The sequence below is a fragment of the Callithrix jacchus genome, chromosome 7 (genome assembly GCF_049354715.1).
Source record: "Callithrix jacchus isolate 240 chromosome 7, calJac240_pri, whole genome shotgun sequence".
NCBI lineage: Eukaryota > Metazoa > Chordata > Mammalia > Primates > Cebidae > Callithrix > Callithrix jacchus.
In genome coordinates, this window is record NC_133508.1 from 148,099,574 (window position 1) to 148,116,100 (window position 16,527).

At 47.7% G+C, this 16,527-nt stretch overlaps 1 protein-coding gene across 6 annotated transcripts in view; it reads left to right on the forward strand.

Moving 5' to 3' along the window:
* The window catches only part of KCNC4 (potassium voltage-gated channel subfamily C member 4), a 72,187-nt gene that overhangs the window by 31,758 nt on the left and 23,902 nt on the right, over nucleotides 1–16,527 (forward strand). The window contains exons 4-6 of one of the 6 annotated variants that reach the window (XR_013520334.1): nucleotides 657–723; nucleotides 10,745–10,951; nucleotides 12,143–15,052. The exons of 1 other annotated variant lie outside the window; for it this stretch is intronic. Coding sequence is in view for 4 of the 5 variants with exons in the window: in XM_035252426.3 (XP_035108317.1) it covers nucleotides 10,745–10,951; nucleotides 12,143–12,171 (236 nt within the window). In the remaining variant the exon portion in view is untranslated. Of the gene's footprint in view, nucleotides 1–656; nucleotides 6,956–10,744; nucleotides 10,952–12,142; nucleotides 15,053–16,527 lie in introns of those variants that run through there. 4 more of the 6 variants (XM_035252426.3, XM_035252427.3, XM_078332728.1 and 1 more) reach the window with 4 other exon arrangements.

Sequence of the window (16,527 nt, forward strand, 5' to 3'; positions counted from 1 at the left end):
TTTCCTTATTCATGTTTTTACCTCCAACCCCTGCTCAGTGCTCAGGAGCCCAAAGGTGAACAAAGCAATGAGTGAATGAATAAGGAGTGAATGAATTAGCTGCCCTCTGCTGACTTCCTGTTGTTCACCTCTGTCATTCAGGTCCATGGTTGGGTTGTAAGATTTGTCCAGAATAATTCTCAGGGTTGCTGGGCCTCTCACTCTACCATCCCACCACCATGAGCCAGCCAAGTCTCTTCTCACCCGCACCACGCTCCCCATCAGTGCTCCCTTCCACAGTCCGCATTCCCCTCAACTCTCCAGGCTTCAGCCATCTGGGCCCTTCTTTCGCAATGTTGGTGGCTACAGTTTGCATCCCAGTCAACGTGGAACAGTGCAGGGTTCACATCCCAAGTCCTTTCTGTCTCCATTCTTCCTCCTTCTCAGTCTTCGTTAGTGGTCTGTGAGCCTCCCACCCACCCCGACTCTCCAAGGGCTAGTTAGGGGCTCAGGTTTGTGCTCTTGGACAAAACTACTGCCACGTAAGTTGACAAAGAAGAAGAGGCTGGCAAGGGCTGTTTCCACATGGGAGACGTCTGAGCCAATCCCATGCTCTTACTGTGCTTGAAGTTCCACATGTGTGAATGGGAATTAAGCTTCCCCTGTCTTCCTTCAAGGTGGGATGATAATTACATGAGAAAGAGGATGGATGGGTCCTTTGGAACTCCTGAAGCGCCGCTGAAGGTAAGGGGCTAACATTCTTCCGACTTTCTCTCGTGGACTTGGGTGTTCCTTCAGAGTCAGAGGGCATTAACCCCGACACAGCAGTGGATCAGAGCAACCCCTAGAGGTAAGGGCCTTTTTGAATCACTCACATTTTACAGGCGAGGAAACCGAGAGTAATTTGATGGAGATCTCACAGATAGATTTCACAGGCCAATTTTGACCCTGCTTCTACACTGGTTCTGTGGCCAGACACAGCCACAGTGAGGAGCCGGCCCCTTGGCACCAGCACCACCGCTAGCGTCGATTCCTGTCCACACCAGACCGCTATTTCTGGCTCCACTGGCTTTGCCACTTGTGAGCTGCGTGACCTTGGCCAAATGACTTAACCTCTCTAAGCATGGTCTGTGAATTGGTGATAATGATACATCTTTAGATTTTGCCCAGAGGAGTAAATGGAGGTGGAATATGTGAAGCAGCTCTAGACCCAGGCAGGAAACGGTGCTCAGTGTGTGTCCTTCCCCATTGACACTGAGAGACCCTGCCCTGGCAGGCATGGCATGCACAGCAGAAGCACTAGAAGCCCTTTTTCAGAGGGATTGAGAGGGTGGAGGCAGGTCCAGCTCGAGGTAAGGCCTTGGGACACCAGTGCTCATGAAACAACTCACTTCATGCCCATTTCCCCCTTGATGACCCGGAAACAGTAGCACCTGTATGCTTGCTTCCTGAAGCAGTGAGAGGCCAGAGGGAAATGCACACAGCTGCTTACTCGAAAGTCTGCTCCCTGTGTGTGGGCGCCTTGGCCCCACCTTCCATTCCTCTCTCTCCCCTCCCCCAGGGCCCAGGGCCAGGAGCCACCCCTAAGTCCTTTCTACACACACCTGTGAGCTGCTGGGAATGGATTCAAGGAGGCAGGGAGGTGAGAGGAAGCACAGGGGAACACTGAAAGCAGGATCTCAGAAGGGGAAGAGGAGGAGAAGGAGGGGGACAGGGAGAGTGGCAGAGAGAGGAGCAGGAGCCTCAGAGCCAGCCGGGAGAGAAAAAGCAGGCAGGGAAGGGGGAGGGACTGCGCCCGGCTGTGGGCAGAGGCTGCGGGGCCTAAAATGAACTGAACAGGCTGGAAATAGAACAGCTGGGCAAACCCCAAACGCTCTGTTTGGGTGTCTGCTGAGTGAGCACGTGAATGAGCAGAACAGGGCAACAATGCAAGGAAGAGGTGGCACATTTCACCCTGGAGATAGGTCAGAACAAAAGGCATGTATTCCAGTCCAGCACAGATTAGTCGGGGATTTTCTTCCGCAATGTTTTCTTTAGGTAATCATTATTTTTAACAGGCTGGTTTGGTGGTGGGATTAGCCTGACGCCACCCCATCGTTGGCAGGTGGAAGGTTTGGGTTTCTTTGAGACCAAGACCACTCTGGGTTCTTATTTTAACTGTGGATGCCACTGGTTTGGGGAGAAGAGGTCTTAATCCACTTTCCAATTGGAGGCTTAGGAATCTAAGCTGTGTAATGGAATACCATCTCCCTTATTAGAACAAACCCTAACTCGGGTGCGGTGGCACACGTCTGGAGTCCCAGCTACTCAACCGGCTGAGACGGGAGGATGGCTTGAGCCCAGGAGTTTGAGGTTACAGGGCATGATGATGGCACCTCTAAATTAGTCATAGCACTGCAGCCTCGGCAACATAGCGAGACTATGTCTAAAAATAAAAAATAAAAAGAAAGAACAAAAAGTTCAGTTCCAGGACGGGGCAGGACTAGCCTGGGGGGCCCTGCCTCTCTCAGCTCACAGAGCCTCGCCATGCCTCACACACACCAACGCACTTCGCCCTGGGAGGTGCCCAGGCCACCTGTGGTTCTGCCCTGGGCTGGTTCCTTCCCTGATCACCAGCAGCACCACCTCTCTGATTCTGCCCCCAACCCCTGACACACAATATGAAGAACTTTCAGTCTAGAAATTAGACATGGGACCAGCAGAGGCTATGAAGATAACTGGAGCCACGTGGCCCCGATGGCTGCCATTTAGCTCAATCCGAGGCATCCACGCTGTGGGGGGTTTGCTCCATCGCTGATTTCTCTAGAATTCAATTCAGCTGTACATGAGACCAAATGTGGACAGGAATTAGGGGGCCTGAACTCTAGCCTCGCTTCCGCCATGGGCTGTGCAGTCTGGCAACTTGCTTAACCTGGCTGAGCTGCAGTTCCCCATTTGGGATAAAATTAGGGATAACACTGCCCACCTCCGAGGGTTCACGCAAAGCTCCAATAGATCCTGTACCCCACCTACTTAGCTCAATAACTTGACATTTCATAAGGTTTAATTTCCTTCCTCTCTTCCTTCTTTTCTGGATGAGCTCTGAGAACCTTTCCCAATTCAATAGGTAGATTCCACTACAGAACCTTTGAGGAAAGCTAAATTGGGGAGAAAAGGAATATAGGCTAGCCCACAGCCTCCCCATGAGGGGCTGGGGCTGGAGGGGTAGGTCTGGCAGAGGAGAGAAGGGGAGAGATGAGTGATCAGAGGGTCTCAACCTAAGTGCTGGTGCCTTCTATGGCAGAGGCGACTGAACCTGTATGTGGTATTTGGATCACAGCTGATATTCAGACTGGATTTTGGCTTTAATGAAATATTTGACATTTTGTGGAGCTCAGTTTTAAACATGAGGCTGAGAGCTGGCAGATCTATGTCCATTTAGGACCATTCCCCAAGTTTTAACTCAGTTTCCTCTGCTGCTCTGGGCTTCAGTGCTCTCTGCTCTTCCTGTCATCAGAAGGCATTCACATGAAGTCCCTGCTGGTGATCAGTTAATGGCAAGAAGCGTCAGAAGCAAGAAGACTTATCTCTAAGGAGATCAGGCCAGAGTTTTCAACTGGGTAGTTATCCTGCACTTGGTGATTGTACAACCCTAAGTGGAAATAGGACCCTAAAGTCCACTCTCTTCCAAGACAAGTCACAGCAGCCATAAGGAAGCTGATTTAAGACCCTTCAGTTCTGCTTCCGTAATGCACCCCCAACAGAGCTGGCTTGACTATGGAACCATCCCGAAAGCTTTCCTTCTCCACACTGCCTCTTCTCTTCCTGTTAGGCAAGGGCTCTTGGCCTGAAGAAACTTGCCCAGTGCACGTATCTTGTCTTCAGGTTGAACTAGAAGTTCACCAAGTCAGTTTCCTCTTTCTGACATGGAGAGGGTGGGGATCAAGGAGGATGTTTCAGAGGACGAAGGAGTTCTTGGCTCTTCGTACTATCTGTGCCTGTTCCAGCTCTAGCTGCCCTTGTTTGACCTGCTTCTTGCAGGAGGTAGAGACCAGCATCGTAGGGAATGCCCACGAAGTACTCCAGGCTTCTCGGATATAAAGGGCAGAAAAATCAAAGCTGGCTCTTACCTCCATCCAGATGGAGGGGGATAAAAATAGTCCAAGCCCATTTCTTGCCTCACTTGTCCAGTGGCTAAGTTAATGCCAAACTGGGATTTCTCTGACCTCCTGTCAACCCGACCTCAAGGCTGCCAGAGTATCAGCTACTAAATCACCAATCTATGGAAGTCATCTTGTAGCCTGTTTCAGATCCCTGAAGGAGCCCTTAATCCATGCTGACTTCAGAAGCCACCTTGCACCCTCTACCTGTATTTGGGAATCACCTCTATCCCTTGGTGCCCAGAAAATATTTTTAGCTACCGATGATGACTCAGACTTCATCCCTATTTACAACTGGGGTGATGAGAGTAGAGAGTTGGAAAAGATTCCACCAGCCACAGGTCTAACAGCTCCTTGAACGAGTTTGCTAAAAGACAAGACTGGTCATGCCTTTCCTTTTCTGAAAAGTCTTCTCTGACTCCCTGCTAGATAAAGGGGAGATGCCTCAGCGTGGCTTCCCAGAACCTTCACCATCTGGTCCCAGCCTCTCTTTTGGGCCTCAGTCAGTCCCTGCCACACACTCGGATTCCAATCTCATACACACAGGAGTGTTTGAATGTGTGCACTTTCCTGCGTTGGGTCACACGCTTCCCTGTGCTTGGAGTGTCCCCTCCCTTCCTCCACCTTGTGAACCTGCTCATCCTTTGTGAAGTCTTTTCTTTCTTTTCTTTTTTTTTCGGTACACATTTATTGGGTACAAGTGCAACTTTGTCACATGCATAGATTGCACGTAGTAACATCAGGGCTTTTAGGGTGTCGGTCACTCAAATAACATACATTGTACCCATGAAGTAATTTCTCATGACCCACCCCTCTCCTGCCCTCTCTCCCTCTGAGCCTCCATTGTCTGCCATTCCACTCTCTATATCCATGTGTGCACATTTTTAAGCTCCAACTTATGAGTGAGAACATGAGATATTTGTCTTTCTGTGTCTAACTTATTTCACCTCTTGTTCCATCTATGTTGCTACAAAAGACATAATTTCGTTCTTTTTGTGGCTGCATGGTATTCCATGTGTATGCGTATCACGTTTTCTTTATCTACTAATTATCTGTTGGTGGGCAGGGCATTTAGGTTGAGTCCATGTCTTTGCTCTAAATAATACTGCAATAAACATATGAGTGCAGGTATCTTTTTTTTTTTTTTAAACCCAGGGTCTAGCTCTGTCACCGAGAGAGACTGGAGTGCAATGGTGCCATCACGAGGTCTAGCTCTGTCAGTCACCGAGAGAGACTGGAGTGCAATGGTGCCATCACGAGGTCTAGCTCTGTCACCGAGAGAGACTGGAGTGCAAGGGTGCCATCACGAGGTCTAGCTCTGTCAGAGAGACTGGAGTGCAATGGTGCCATCACGAGGTCTAGCTCTGTCAGTCACCGAGACTGGAGTGCAGTGGTGCCATCATGAGGTCTAGCTCTGTCACCGAGAGAGACTGGAGTGCAATGGTGCCATCACGAGGTCTAGCTCTGTCACCGAGAGAGACTGGAGTGCAATGGTGCCATCACGAGGTCTAGCTCTGTCACCGAGAGAGACTGGAGTGCAATGGTGCCATCACGAGGTCTAGCTCTGTCACTGAGAGAGACTGGAGTGCAATGGTGCCATCACGAGGTCTAGCTCTGTCACCGAGAGAGACTGGAGTGCAATGGTGCCATCACGAGGTCTAGCTCTGTCACCGAGAGAGACTGGAGTGCAATGGTGCCATCACGAGGTCTAGCTCTGTCAGAGAGACTGGAGTGCAATGGTGCCATCACAAGGTCTAGCTCTGTCACCGAGAGAGACTGGAGTGCAATGGTGCCATCACGAGGTCTAGCTCTGTCACCGAGAGAGACTGGAGTGCAATGGTGCCATCACAGCTTACTGCAGCTTTGACCTCTCAGGCCCAAGTGATCCTCTTCTGAGTAGCTGGGACCACAGGGACATGCCACCATGCCTGGCTAATTTTTAATTTTTGTAGAGATGGGGTGTTGCTATGTTACCCAGGCTGATCTGGAGCTTCTGTGCTTCGGCAATCTGCCTTAGCCTCCCAAAGTGTAGGGATTACAGGTGTGAGCCACCGGCCCTGGCCTTTCTTTTGGATACGTTGATTTCTTTTATGAAGTTTTTCCTTCCCCTTTCCCTTTCCCCTTCCCTTTTCCTTCCAAGACAGAATCTGGCTCTGTCACCCAGGCTGGAGTGCAGTGGCGTGACGCGGCTCACTGCAACCTCTGCCTTCTGGGTTCAAGCAATTCTTCTGCCCAAACGTCCCAAGTAGCTGGGACTACAGGCGTGCACCACCACGTCCAGCTAGTTTTCGTATTTTTAGTAGAGACGGGGTTTCTCCATGTTGGTCAGGCTGGTCTTGAACCCCTGACCTTGTGATCCACCTGCCTCAGCCTCCTAAAGTGCTGGGATTACAGGTATAAGCCACCGCGCCGGACCTTGTGAAGTCTCTTCTAATCTACCTTGTCCCGCCAGCAGAATGTCTTGTTCCTCAGCCAGTGACATACCTTTACAAGAGCATTTGTTGCACTAGATGTTTACTCAACTGCTTTCCACAGGCCTTTTCAAGCCTCATAGATTAGACTCTCCTTTCCTTTAGTCCTGGCCAACTAGATCACAGGGATCTGTGTAGCTATGGTAGGAAAAATGATCCAAAATATAGCTGTGGCCTAGAGGATGCCTGCATGTTCCTTCAATACCATACTGAGGCTTTGTCTGACATAAAGATTACTAATTCTCTAAAAGTGTGCTATCAACAGATGGCTATTGAACACTTGAAATGTGGCTAGTGCTCTTGTCAAAATGACAGTATTTTGAATGTGTTGGGTTAAAGAAATTATTAAAATGAATTTCACCTGTTTGTTTTTACTTTTTGATGTGGCTACTAGAAAAAGTTAAATTATGCACCTGATTCACATTGTGTACCCGCTGGAAAGGGCTGCAGAAGAAGACAGTGACTGCTTGACTTTGCCATTTGCTATCGTTTAAGGGCTCAGACTGTGAAGTTACATATTAACTTCCAGGGTTTTTGTTTGTTTGTTTGCCTGATAGTCAAATGATTCGTATCCAGTAGGAAAGATAACCCCAGTTTTATTTCCTTGTAGGACATTAACCAAATATGTATTTATTTTTTTAAAAAATTATTTTGGTGTGCCTTTCTTTTAAATCCCAGTTCCTCAAATGCTCTCTGAATCAACTTTATTATTGTATTGTGTGAGTTCAATGAAATCTTTAATACATATTCATAACTATAACTGTAGGAGACACGTGTTTCTAACTTTTTGGAAATTATATTTTGACATGTCTCTGTCTCCTGTTCGGCTTGAGGGCAGAGACTCAATTATTAACATACCTGATATTAAGTAGGGATTCAGTCGATGTTGAATGAATAAAAAGCACATGTTTCGAATTGAGGCTGAAAGTTTAAACTGCCAGCCAAACTCTGTGGTGGGATCTCTGTCAGCCACATGTCTAGAGAGTGGCAGATGTAGGAAAGATAAGACCCTCCTTTTAGGAACCTGAACTATTTGGGTGGTTTCCCAGTTTGGGGGACCTGTGATCACCAGGGGATGCTGGCCAAAGAAAGTCTCTTCTGTCAGCTCAAAGGTGAGGTCCTCTCAGGCCCCCTACCCTGCCCACCCACCCTGGGGGGCTGCAGGAGGTATGGAGCCCAGATAGGATTCTTGTCCTTTCCCGCCCCATGGCCGACTACATCACTATGAAGATTCTGTCAGACAACCCTAACTGCTTTTCACGATCTGGGACACAGAGGCACTTTTGTTGCTAGAGGTCGGTAGCAGGGTAGGCACCTTTTTTCTGGGGGCCCTGGAAGGAATTCTTTGGGTCCTGTGTCCTGGCAGACCGTTGCAAGAATATGTCTCTTCCCCTTTACATTCATGGCCTTCTCCACAATAGGGGATGGCAGGCTGGTAGATGAGGGTGGAAGTTGCTTGCAAATTCCTTGAGGACAGAAGCTGTTGATTTGTATGCCTGGCACCTGCTTATCACGTTGCCTGGCATACAGCAGACACTCAGTGAATGCTAATCCACCTCGCCTCCCTCGGCCTGACTTCAGCACCAGAGCCAGCTTCCTTCCAATGAGTCTGATATATAGACTCCTCGGCCTGGACAGAACACTGATTAATCAATTCCCCTCTGGGAGTCTGTGCAGGATCAGCTGATAATTAGGCATCAAGCTCAGGGTTGGCGACCTTTTAGAAGTGTCACTGCTCTTGTCTGCTGTCCTTAAAAGAAAAAATGAGTAGAGGCCTTGCTTCTGGAGAAAGAGAATAAAAACGTTGCCTTAAAAAAATTGTTGTCAAATAGACTCACACAAATTTTTTATTTTAGTCATTTTTTTCAGTGGCATTAAATACATTCACATATTGTGCAACCAACACGGCCAACGATCTCCAGAACTCTTTTCATCTTCCCCAGTGGAGGCTCTGCACCCATTAAACAATGTGCCCCATTCCCTTCTCCCCCAGCCCTGGCAACCGGGATTCTACTGTCTGTGTGAATTTGACCAAGTACCTCATATAAGTGAAATCATATGTTTTCAAGTCCCACCTTGAAGCTGTTATCAGCAAACACTTTCCTTAATTAACAATTAACACCTTAGCAGGAATTAGTTGTTGAAAACAGGAATGGGTCATCACCACTTTTCTCATGCCAAATAAAACACTCTCTTCCATATGGTTCCCAGACACAGCTCCCCTTTCCCGGGCTCCTCCACCTCCCTCCTCCCACATGACCAGGCCTACCTCATCATCCAGCAATGCCTACTCAGCTCAACCCTCATCTCCAGCCAGAAGTCCAGGCAGACCCCTAGGAGGGGCCCCTCCTCCCTCCTCCACGTCCTCCAGGCTGCCATCTGGTAGGCCACCCCGTATCTTGCCCTACGGCCTTCTGCACTCACTTCCTTTGGCCACAAGCTCCCTGAGGGCACAATTCCCGTCAGTCTCTTTGTATGGCGTGCACCTACACATCAGGCCTTCGAGTTGCTTAGAATAATTCATGTGCCACATTTGGCACCACTGCGCAAGCCTGGGCCACTTTGTGGTTGGAAGCTCCCAGGAAAAGAGATGGGATTGTCCTCTTGAAGAAATACGGCTGCATGGTTGGCATAAGGAAAGGTCAGGGGCACTGTCAGTGTGGATAGAGATTCCTGTCCTGAAGAAAAGCAAATTGCCAAGGGGCTGAATTAGTTTTGAGACTTTCAGCACAGTTATTCCTTCCTGTCTTCACTCAGTCATCCCACAAACACGGAGTGGCACTTGCTCTGAGTGAGGCACCCAGCAAGACCTCCGAGGGAAAAGAGGAAAGGAAGACCTCCTTGGAGGTGCTGTGTGCTCATATACAGCCAGTTTGCTGGGAAAGGACCAATCCCCTAGGAGAGGCCCCAGGCTTCTCTGGGAGGAGGAGAGGAGCAGCTGGGGTAGGGAGGCTAGGCCAAGCCCATCAGGTGGGGAAGCAGGTGGCTGTTCCTGAAGCCAAGCCGCGGGACTGCCTGGAAGCCCTGGCCTCACCTCCTGCAGGCTTAGCTACACTCCAGCCTTTGAGGACAGTTCTGGGGGATGGGACTGCAGTAGGCAGATTCTGGGGGATGGGATTTGTAGGACAGTTCTGGGGGATGGGACTGCAGTAGGCAGATTCTGGGGGATGGGATTTGTAGGACAGTTCTGGGGGATGGGACTGCAGTAGGCAGATTCTGGGGGATGGGATTTGTAGGACAGTTCTGGGGGATGGGATTGTAGCAGGCAGAGAGGGGAGATAGGTCCTAGGCAAACAGGAACAGCCAAGTATCTCTTGTGGCAGCTGCTTCTACCCAGAGGGAGGCCAGGGAGTGCCTATGGGGTAGGGTGGCCTATTGGCAGGAGTCTCTATAGGACCTCCATGTGAGGGGCAACAGTGTCACTGCATGCTAGTCCGGCTTGGCTTAGAGAGTCCACTTAGAGGACTTCAAGCTCCACAGGCCAAGAACATTGATATGGTTTAGCTGTGTCCCCACCTATTGGGGGATGGGGGGCGTTGCTGTTGTTTTGCCTGCAGAGTTCCAGGAAGGAATCCCAAGCAGCTCTTCTGTGGATGTCCCTGTTCAGGCATATCTGGAAATGCTTGCCAGAAAGGAGGGTTCGGTTGCATGGAAGCGCTCTCATTCTCAGCGAGACAGCCTGCAGGATGTGGGTGCATCCAGGAGCCCGGCCCCTTCTCTCTGCTCTAAGCCAACCAGCCGGCCACAGGACCTGACCCCTGAGGCTCAGGAGGACGGTGAGGGGCACTGTGGCGTTTGCACTTCATGTACCTTCATAGCACCCACTGAATATCCAAGAACATCCCCAGAGAGTCATGGTCATTTTCTGTTTCTCCATCTTGTGGCTTATCTGCCATGTGGAGGAGGCCAGGTTGGAGCTGAAGACTGGGGCTGAGTGTGTAACAGCTGCTTTTTTGAGAGCAGCCCTGACACAGGCTGTTTGCTCTAAACTCTGTACAGCTTCCTGCCCTGGGAAATGCAGAATTAATTGAATGCCATGTGCAGTGATTACGGGAAGAAGGAAGAAGGAGATGAGGTGGGGGAGGACTGTCTGTACATCCTGCCAAGGAAACTAGGAATAAATTCAAACTGTCACCTTATACTGAGCTTTCTTAGCAGGTGTCAGTGGAGCAGTCACCTCGTCTATCCCAAACACAGCACCTCACAGCCTGAGCACATACTTCGCAGAGCCAGCCAGAGCCTGTGGGAGGCCCACAAGAAGGCTGCGGCAGGGCTGTAAGCCCTGTCATTCCAGTTCGTCCCATTTCATTCAATTCTGTATTAGCTCACCACCTACTATGTCCTGGAAAGGGTGCCGACATGGTAAGTAAAATAATCCTCAAGTTGAAGAAGCTCATGCCTAGCAGAGGAGACATCCAAGTATATGCAGACAGTATTCCCGGACTTGCAGAGATGATTCTGACTTAAGACATTTGGTAAACTCTGGTGAGAGCAGGGAACATACACTTTCCTTTATCCGCCCCTGTCATCCCAGTGCCTGGCAAAGAGCCTGGAGCAGAGTTAGGTGCTTAATAGATGGCTGTCAAATGAGCAAATGCTTGGAGTCTGAGCTGGACAAACAGGCTCCCTAGAGCTCTGCAGGGAGTTAAGGTTTTGGTGTGCTCTCTGCTGGCTGTTCCCCCGGAACCCCCTGTTTCCTCTCAGGAGGTCCTCCTCACTTCACCCTCTTCTCTCTAATGCACCCCTTCAGACCTGGGCTCTGCAATTTTGCATTCAACACCCTACTCCATGTCCCCAAGCCCAGGTTGCCGAAGATAACTAATATTAGCAGGTCAGAGCCAGCACAGATGTACTTTAGGATGCTTAGCGGGGCTGGAGAGCCCTAGACAGAGCCGGGTGTATTTTTAGCTCTTTGGGTAACTGGAAAGGTATTGAGATGTAGTCATTGTTACAGACACTCAGGCAAATCAGTATTCTGCTACTGGCCTCTCCATACCAGGCAGTTTCCATTCAGTGTCTCAAAAGCAAGGGTTGCCATGGAGATTGAGTGCCAGGACAACCGAACTTCCTCCCGGGAAACAGCCGCACAGGTGGAGCTCTGGGCCAGTGGGGATCAAGAAGCTCCTCAGATGGCCACTGCTTTCTCCCCTGAAGATAAATGATGGCAGAAGTCCCTGGCACCCTCAGAAGGGGTCAGCCAGAAGATGGTGGACACTGTCTCTGGAACTTCATTCAGGGAGGGGCTGATTGTATTTCTCGCTCACACTTGCTGTGGACCGCTTTATTTCTCTTCCTGGTCCTTCCTTCAACAAAGGGATTTGGCCACGCAAGAAGGTGGCGGGGCCATTTTCTAGTAGAGGCCAGTTCTGGCAAATACCTAGAACACAAGCTCTGCTTGAGGCCGGGGGAGGCCAGACCTGCAGCCATTAGAATTACAGTAGCCTGCTCTTCTGGGTGGCACTGTACAGGGTCATCTTCTTCTATCCTTGCTATCATCTGGGGAGGCAGCCAAGACAGGTGGCATGATTCCCACTTTCCTCCTCCATTCAACAGACATTTCCTGTGCACCTCAACCGAGATGAAAACCCAAAGCTCCAAGAGGCTATGAAACCCAGCTGCAGTTACAAAGTGATTCGAGTGGAACCAGAAGAGCACCCAGATCTCTCCAGTCCATAGATTCTGAGGGATATGAGCTCAAAAAAACTTGTAGAGAGTATTTAGTGTGACCCTCACATGTAAGAGAAAATAAACTGAGGCCCAAAAGAGCACGGGACTTGGTCACTCATAACTTGTAGTGGAGCAATGCCAGGATTCTTTTGCCCACTATTCTCGTCACCTGTAGTTCTTTAGAGATGTTCCAGCTTTTACTGGACATCACGCTGTGCCAGGCAGTGGATCAGTAAGAATTACATTTAGTTGCGATGAATGAGACCTGACCACAGTGACTTAAACAAAGGCTTAAGTCTCTCTCTCTCTCTCTCTCGTAAAAGTCCAGAGGCAGGTTTCAGAGAAGGGATGGCAGCTCCAACCACGCATCAGGGACGCAGGTTTCTTCTCGCTTTGTGCATCACTGTCTTTTGCACATAGCTTTAATCCTACGGTGTCCAAGGTGACTGCTGGTGCTTTAGCCATCACATTTACATTTCAGGCAGGAAAAGTGGGAACAGAAGGGAACAAAAGGGACATGCATGCCTGACCTGTCTGCCCCGTTAGGAGTCTTTCTGCAATCTCATCCAAGTTCTACTTATAACCCTTTCACACTTGACATAGCAAGGGAGGTTAAGAAATGCTGTCTTTTACCCGGGCACATTGCTATGCTAAATGAATTTGAGCTTGTGGTAGGAATGAAGAATGATGCTGGGAGCAGCCAGCAATTTCTGCCATAGACACTTTCCTAGGCACTGTAGGGAGATGCTATCCATATATCTAGAATCTATATCTAGATTTGTATTTCTCCTAAGATTTACAAAGAGTTTTGTTTCCTGCTTTTAAAATTGTTCTGTACTTTCTAAATTTTCTTCAGTGTGTATATGTTGATTTGACAATGAGAGAAAAAAACCCATCCCTCCTCCTTCAAATCATTCACACAGATGACTGTTAACCCTGCCCAGAGTCACCTAGGCTATGCTGCTTTTAAGAGGATGGCACAAAAATTCTTAATATTTGACAAAATATTAAATCTATTTAACTTGAATGAAATCTACCATATCACCCTTGGAAGAGGAATGGAGCAGAAGTGGCAAATCCTCCAAGGCGCTGATGAGAATCACAGCTTCAAGTACAGTCAGCTCCCCAGCCCTGAGCCTCCCCTCCTCCTGCTCCCACCTCCTCTTGTCTGGAAGAGCTTCCCACACAAGGTCTTCCCCGTGCTGAAATCCAACGCCCTCAGGGGTTGCTGGGTTGCACGCCCATCTGGACTCAGGATGAATAGCAGGGTTGGATGCTGTGGCTCTGCCGTTGAGGCTCAGCCTTTGCCCAGCCTGTCGCCGATGGCTCCATTTATTTGTGAATCGAAGGTATCCTCCTCAAACACTCAGAAGGTAGGTCAAGGACCTGGAGGAGTCTCCTTTTCCCCACAATAAACCAAAGGCTGGGCTACTGTCTCCAAGGTAATTGTTCAGGAATGAATCGTAGGCCGGCTCAGTGTGTGACTGGGGCGCATGGAGAACCCCCCAGAAGACTTTCTCTCATTGTGCTGCTTGTCTAAGGCATGATGAACAGGTTTTTGAGAGGGGATGGTGGATGAGCCAGGATCAGTCTATTCCATATGGAATTGAAACGTGAGTGGTTAATTCACGAGATGAGCCCAGACCTTCCTAGTTATTCCAGAGTCTTTCCTACCCTTCATCTCACTAAATGGATGTCAATTTTATTTGGGGCTGTAATGTGCTCAGTTGATCCCTGATCTCTCAGGCTCTCTTGCAGTGTTCACAGTGCTGGACATGAAATGTAGGTGCAGGGCTCTGAGAAGGGCATGTGTGCATGCAGAGAAAGGCCCAAGTGGGGAATAAGGCTGCATTTGGCCTCACCCTGCCCCTTCTTCCCACCTGAAGGAGGAGATGCCTGGGAATGAATCAGCTGTCTCTCGCTCCTGAAAAGGAAAGCCCCATGCTAGGATGGTGGGGCAGGAAGCTCGAAAGATCCGAGGTTCTTCTTAACTTTCTTGACAACATCTCTGAACTCTCTGCTTCCTGATTTCTTGTTATATGACAAAAATATAAGCATCATTTGGGTAAGCCAGCATGGTTGGGTTTCTAGTACAGGGAGCCAGATGCAATTCTAAGTGACGTCTAAAGATTGTTAAAGAGAGTGCCTTTTTGTGCGATTGCAGACTCAGCAACCAATGTGCATTTCCTGTCCAGGTTCTGTCCTCAGGCTCACTTCCTCCTAGGTTAGACCTGGCCAGGCTACATTCTCCCAGCAGAACTCCAGCAGGCCTGGGCATGCATCTCAGACAAGGCTGAGCTCTTTGACTGTTCATCTGTAGTTATGACTCGGGGGGGAAAGTGAAGAATAAAATACCATGAATTGTTTTTACTCCTCTCAAGAAAGAATGTGGCATACAAGAAAATGCATCTTGGCTGAGAAGTCCCTGAGAATTAAAACTTGATCCTCCTGAAGTAGGAACAGGGGGCCTTTTCCCTCTCTTTATCAAGCCATTTAGGGCATAAGGGTGCTTGCCACTGATAGCCCCATGGATTGTAGAGCTTGAAAATCATTTGAGAGCTGTAAGATCTTTGTAAAGAGAAAATGATGATCTTAGACTAGACAGCATGAGAAAAAGAAAAAGAGGAAATAATGAGTATATCATCTATCTGATTTTTCTCAATCAACCAACATCTTTTCAAGTACCTACCATATGTCTATATAACCTTCACAAAATGAACAAATGTCTTTAAAAGATTCCTGCAAAGAAATATGAGTTGGAGATAATATAACTAATAAAAGCATAAAAAACAAAAAGAAGATTTCTGGAGTGACCCTCTTCCTTCTTTATAAGTACTCTATTTTATAAGGCAAAAGTGATGAGAATCCAATCGGAGCTAAAAAGACGTTGACAGAAAAATTCGACATTTAAAAAACAATTATCAGAAATATGGTTGACATCTATTAATGTTAATGAGGGATATTGTCCTAAGAGTTTTTGTCTTGAGATAGTAGCTAATGATAGCAGAAATTTCCCACTTAGTAAGATACTTAAAAATTAAGCATCTAGACCATGAAGAAAAACATTCTCAATTTTTTCACTGATGCTTAGTCATTACAATGCTTAATCCAGTATTTAACAACATTTCATTAAATCTAATGATAAACATATGCATGAATCTTCTGGTGTTCTTAGTAATTGCAAAACACAAAAAGCCATATGCCCTTAGGGAAACACTTGCTTTTTCTACCATGAAAAATGGCTGAAATGAGACGTGAAAAACAATATGGCAATAAAAAGTGCAATCTTTTGTCAGCAGGCATTACAGAAAGATGCATGAAAAGCAGTGCTGAAAAATTTGTAAATGAATGTTAGGACAAGGTACGCCTTATAGGAAATCTGCTATATATTCAACTTAAAATGGGGGCATTTCTAACATCTCAGTTAATGGGACTTGCTACATTTTGTTGAAATATGAGAATTGTATGAGAAAGCAGTATTTTTGAGCCACTAAAGGGAAGATGAGTGGGAAAAGGGTAAATGACTTCCTTAATAAAAATGCTTTATAGAAAAATTATTGACTGGAATAAAAAGAGGGATCTGATATGGTTACAACGATAGAACCACACTTAATATTCCTTTACTGGGCAGCAAAGGAGTTAAAGCCACATGTGCACAAAATGCTGTGTTGTAATTGATGATGCTAACTTTATAAAAAGAAGGTCTATAAAACATAACAATTCTTTTTTTTTTTTATAACGGAATTCTTACAATGCTTTGTAATGGGATATGGAGTGATCAGGGAGGTCTTTTGTTTCCCATAAAGGTTTACCAGTTTTCTCATGGCAAGTACTTAAGATTTATCAAAACTAAAGTTACTTGTTTTTCTTATACAAAACAACAAGCAGTTCATTTTAAAGATGATGCTTTGTTATCTTTTAAAAATTTACCACCTGCTAAGGAAAAAACATTTGAAAGCAGATGTTTAGATGTTTCTATCATTACACAATTTTGCCCAAAGCACTGTTTTGTGATGTCTTTAAATCTCTCATACCTGCACGCTTAAAAAAGAATTGGAGGCTGGGCATTGTGGCTCACGCCTGTAATTCCTGCATTTGGGAGGCTGAGGCAGGTGGATTACCTGAGGCTGAGAGTTCGAGACCAGCCTGACCAACATGGTGAAATGCTGTCTCTACTAAAAATTAGCCCAGCGTGGTGGTGCATGCTTGTAATCCCGGCTACTCCGGAGGCTGAGGCAGGAGAATAGCTTGAACCCAGGAGGCGGAGGTTG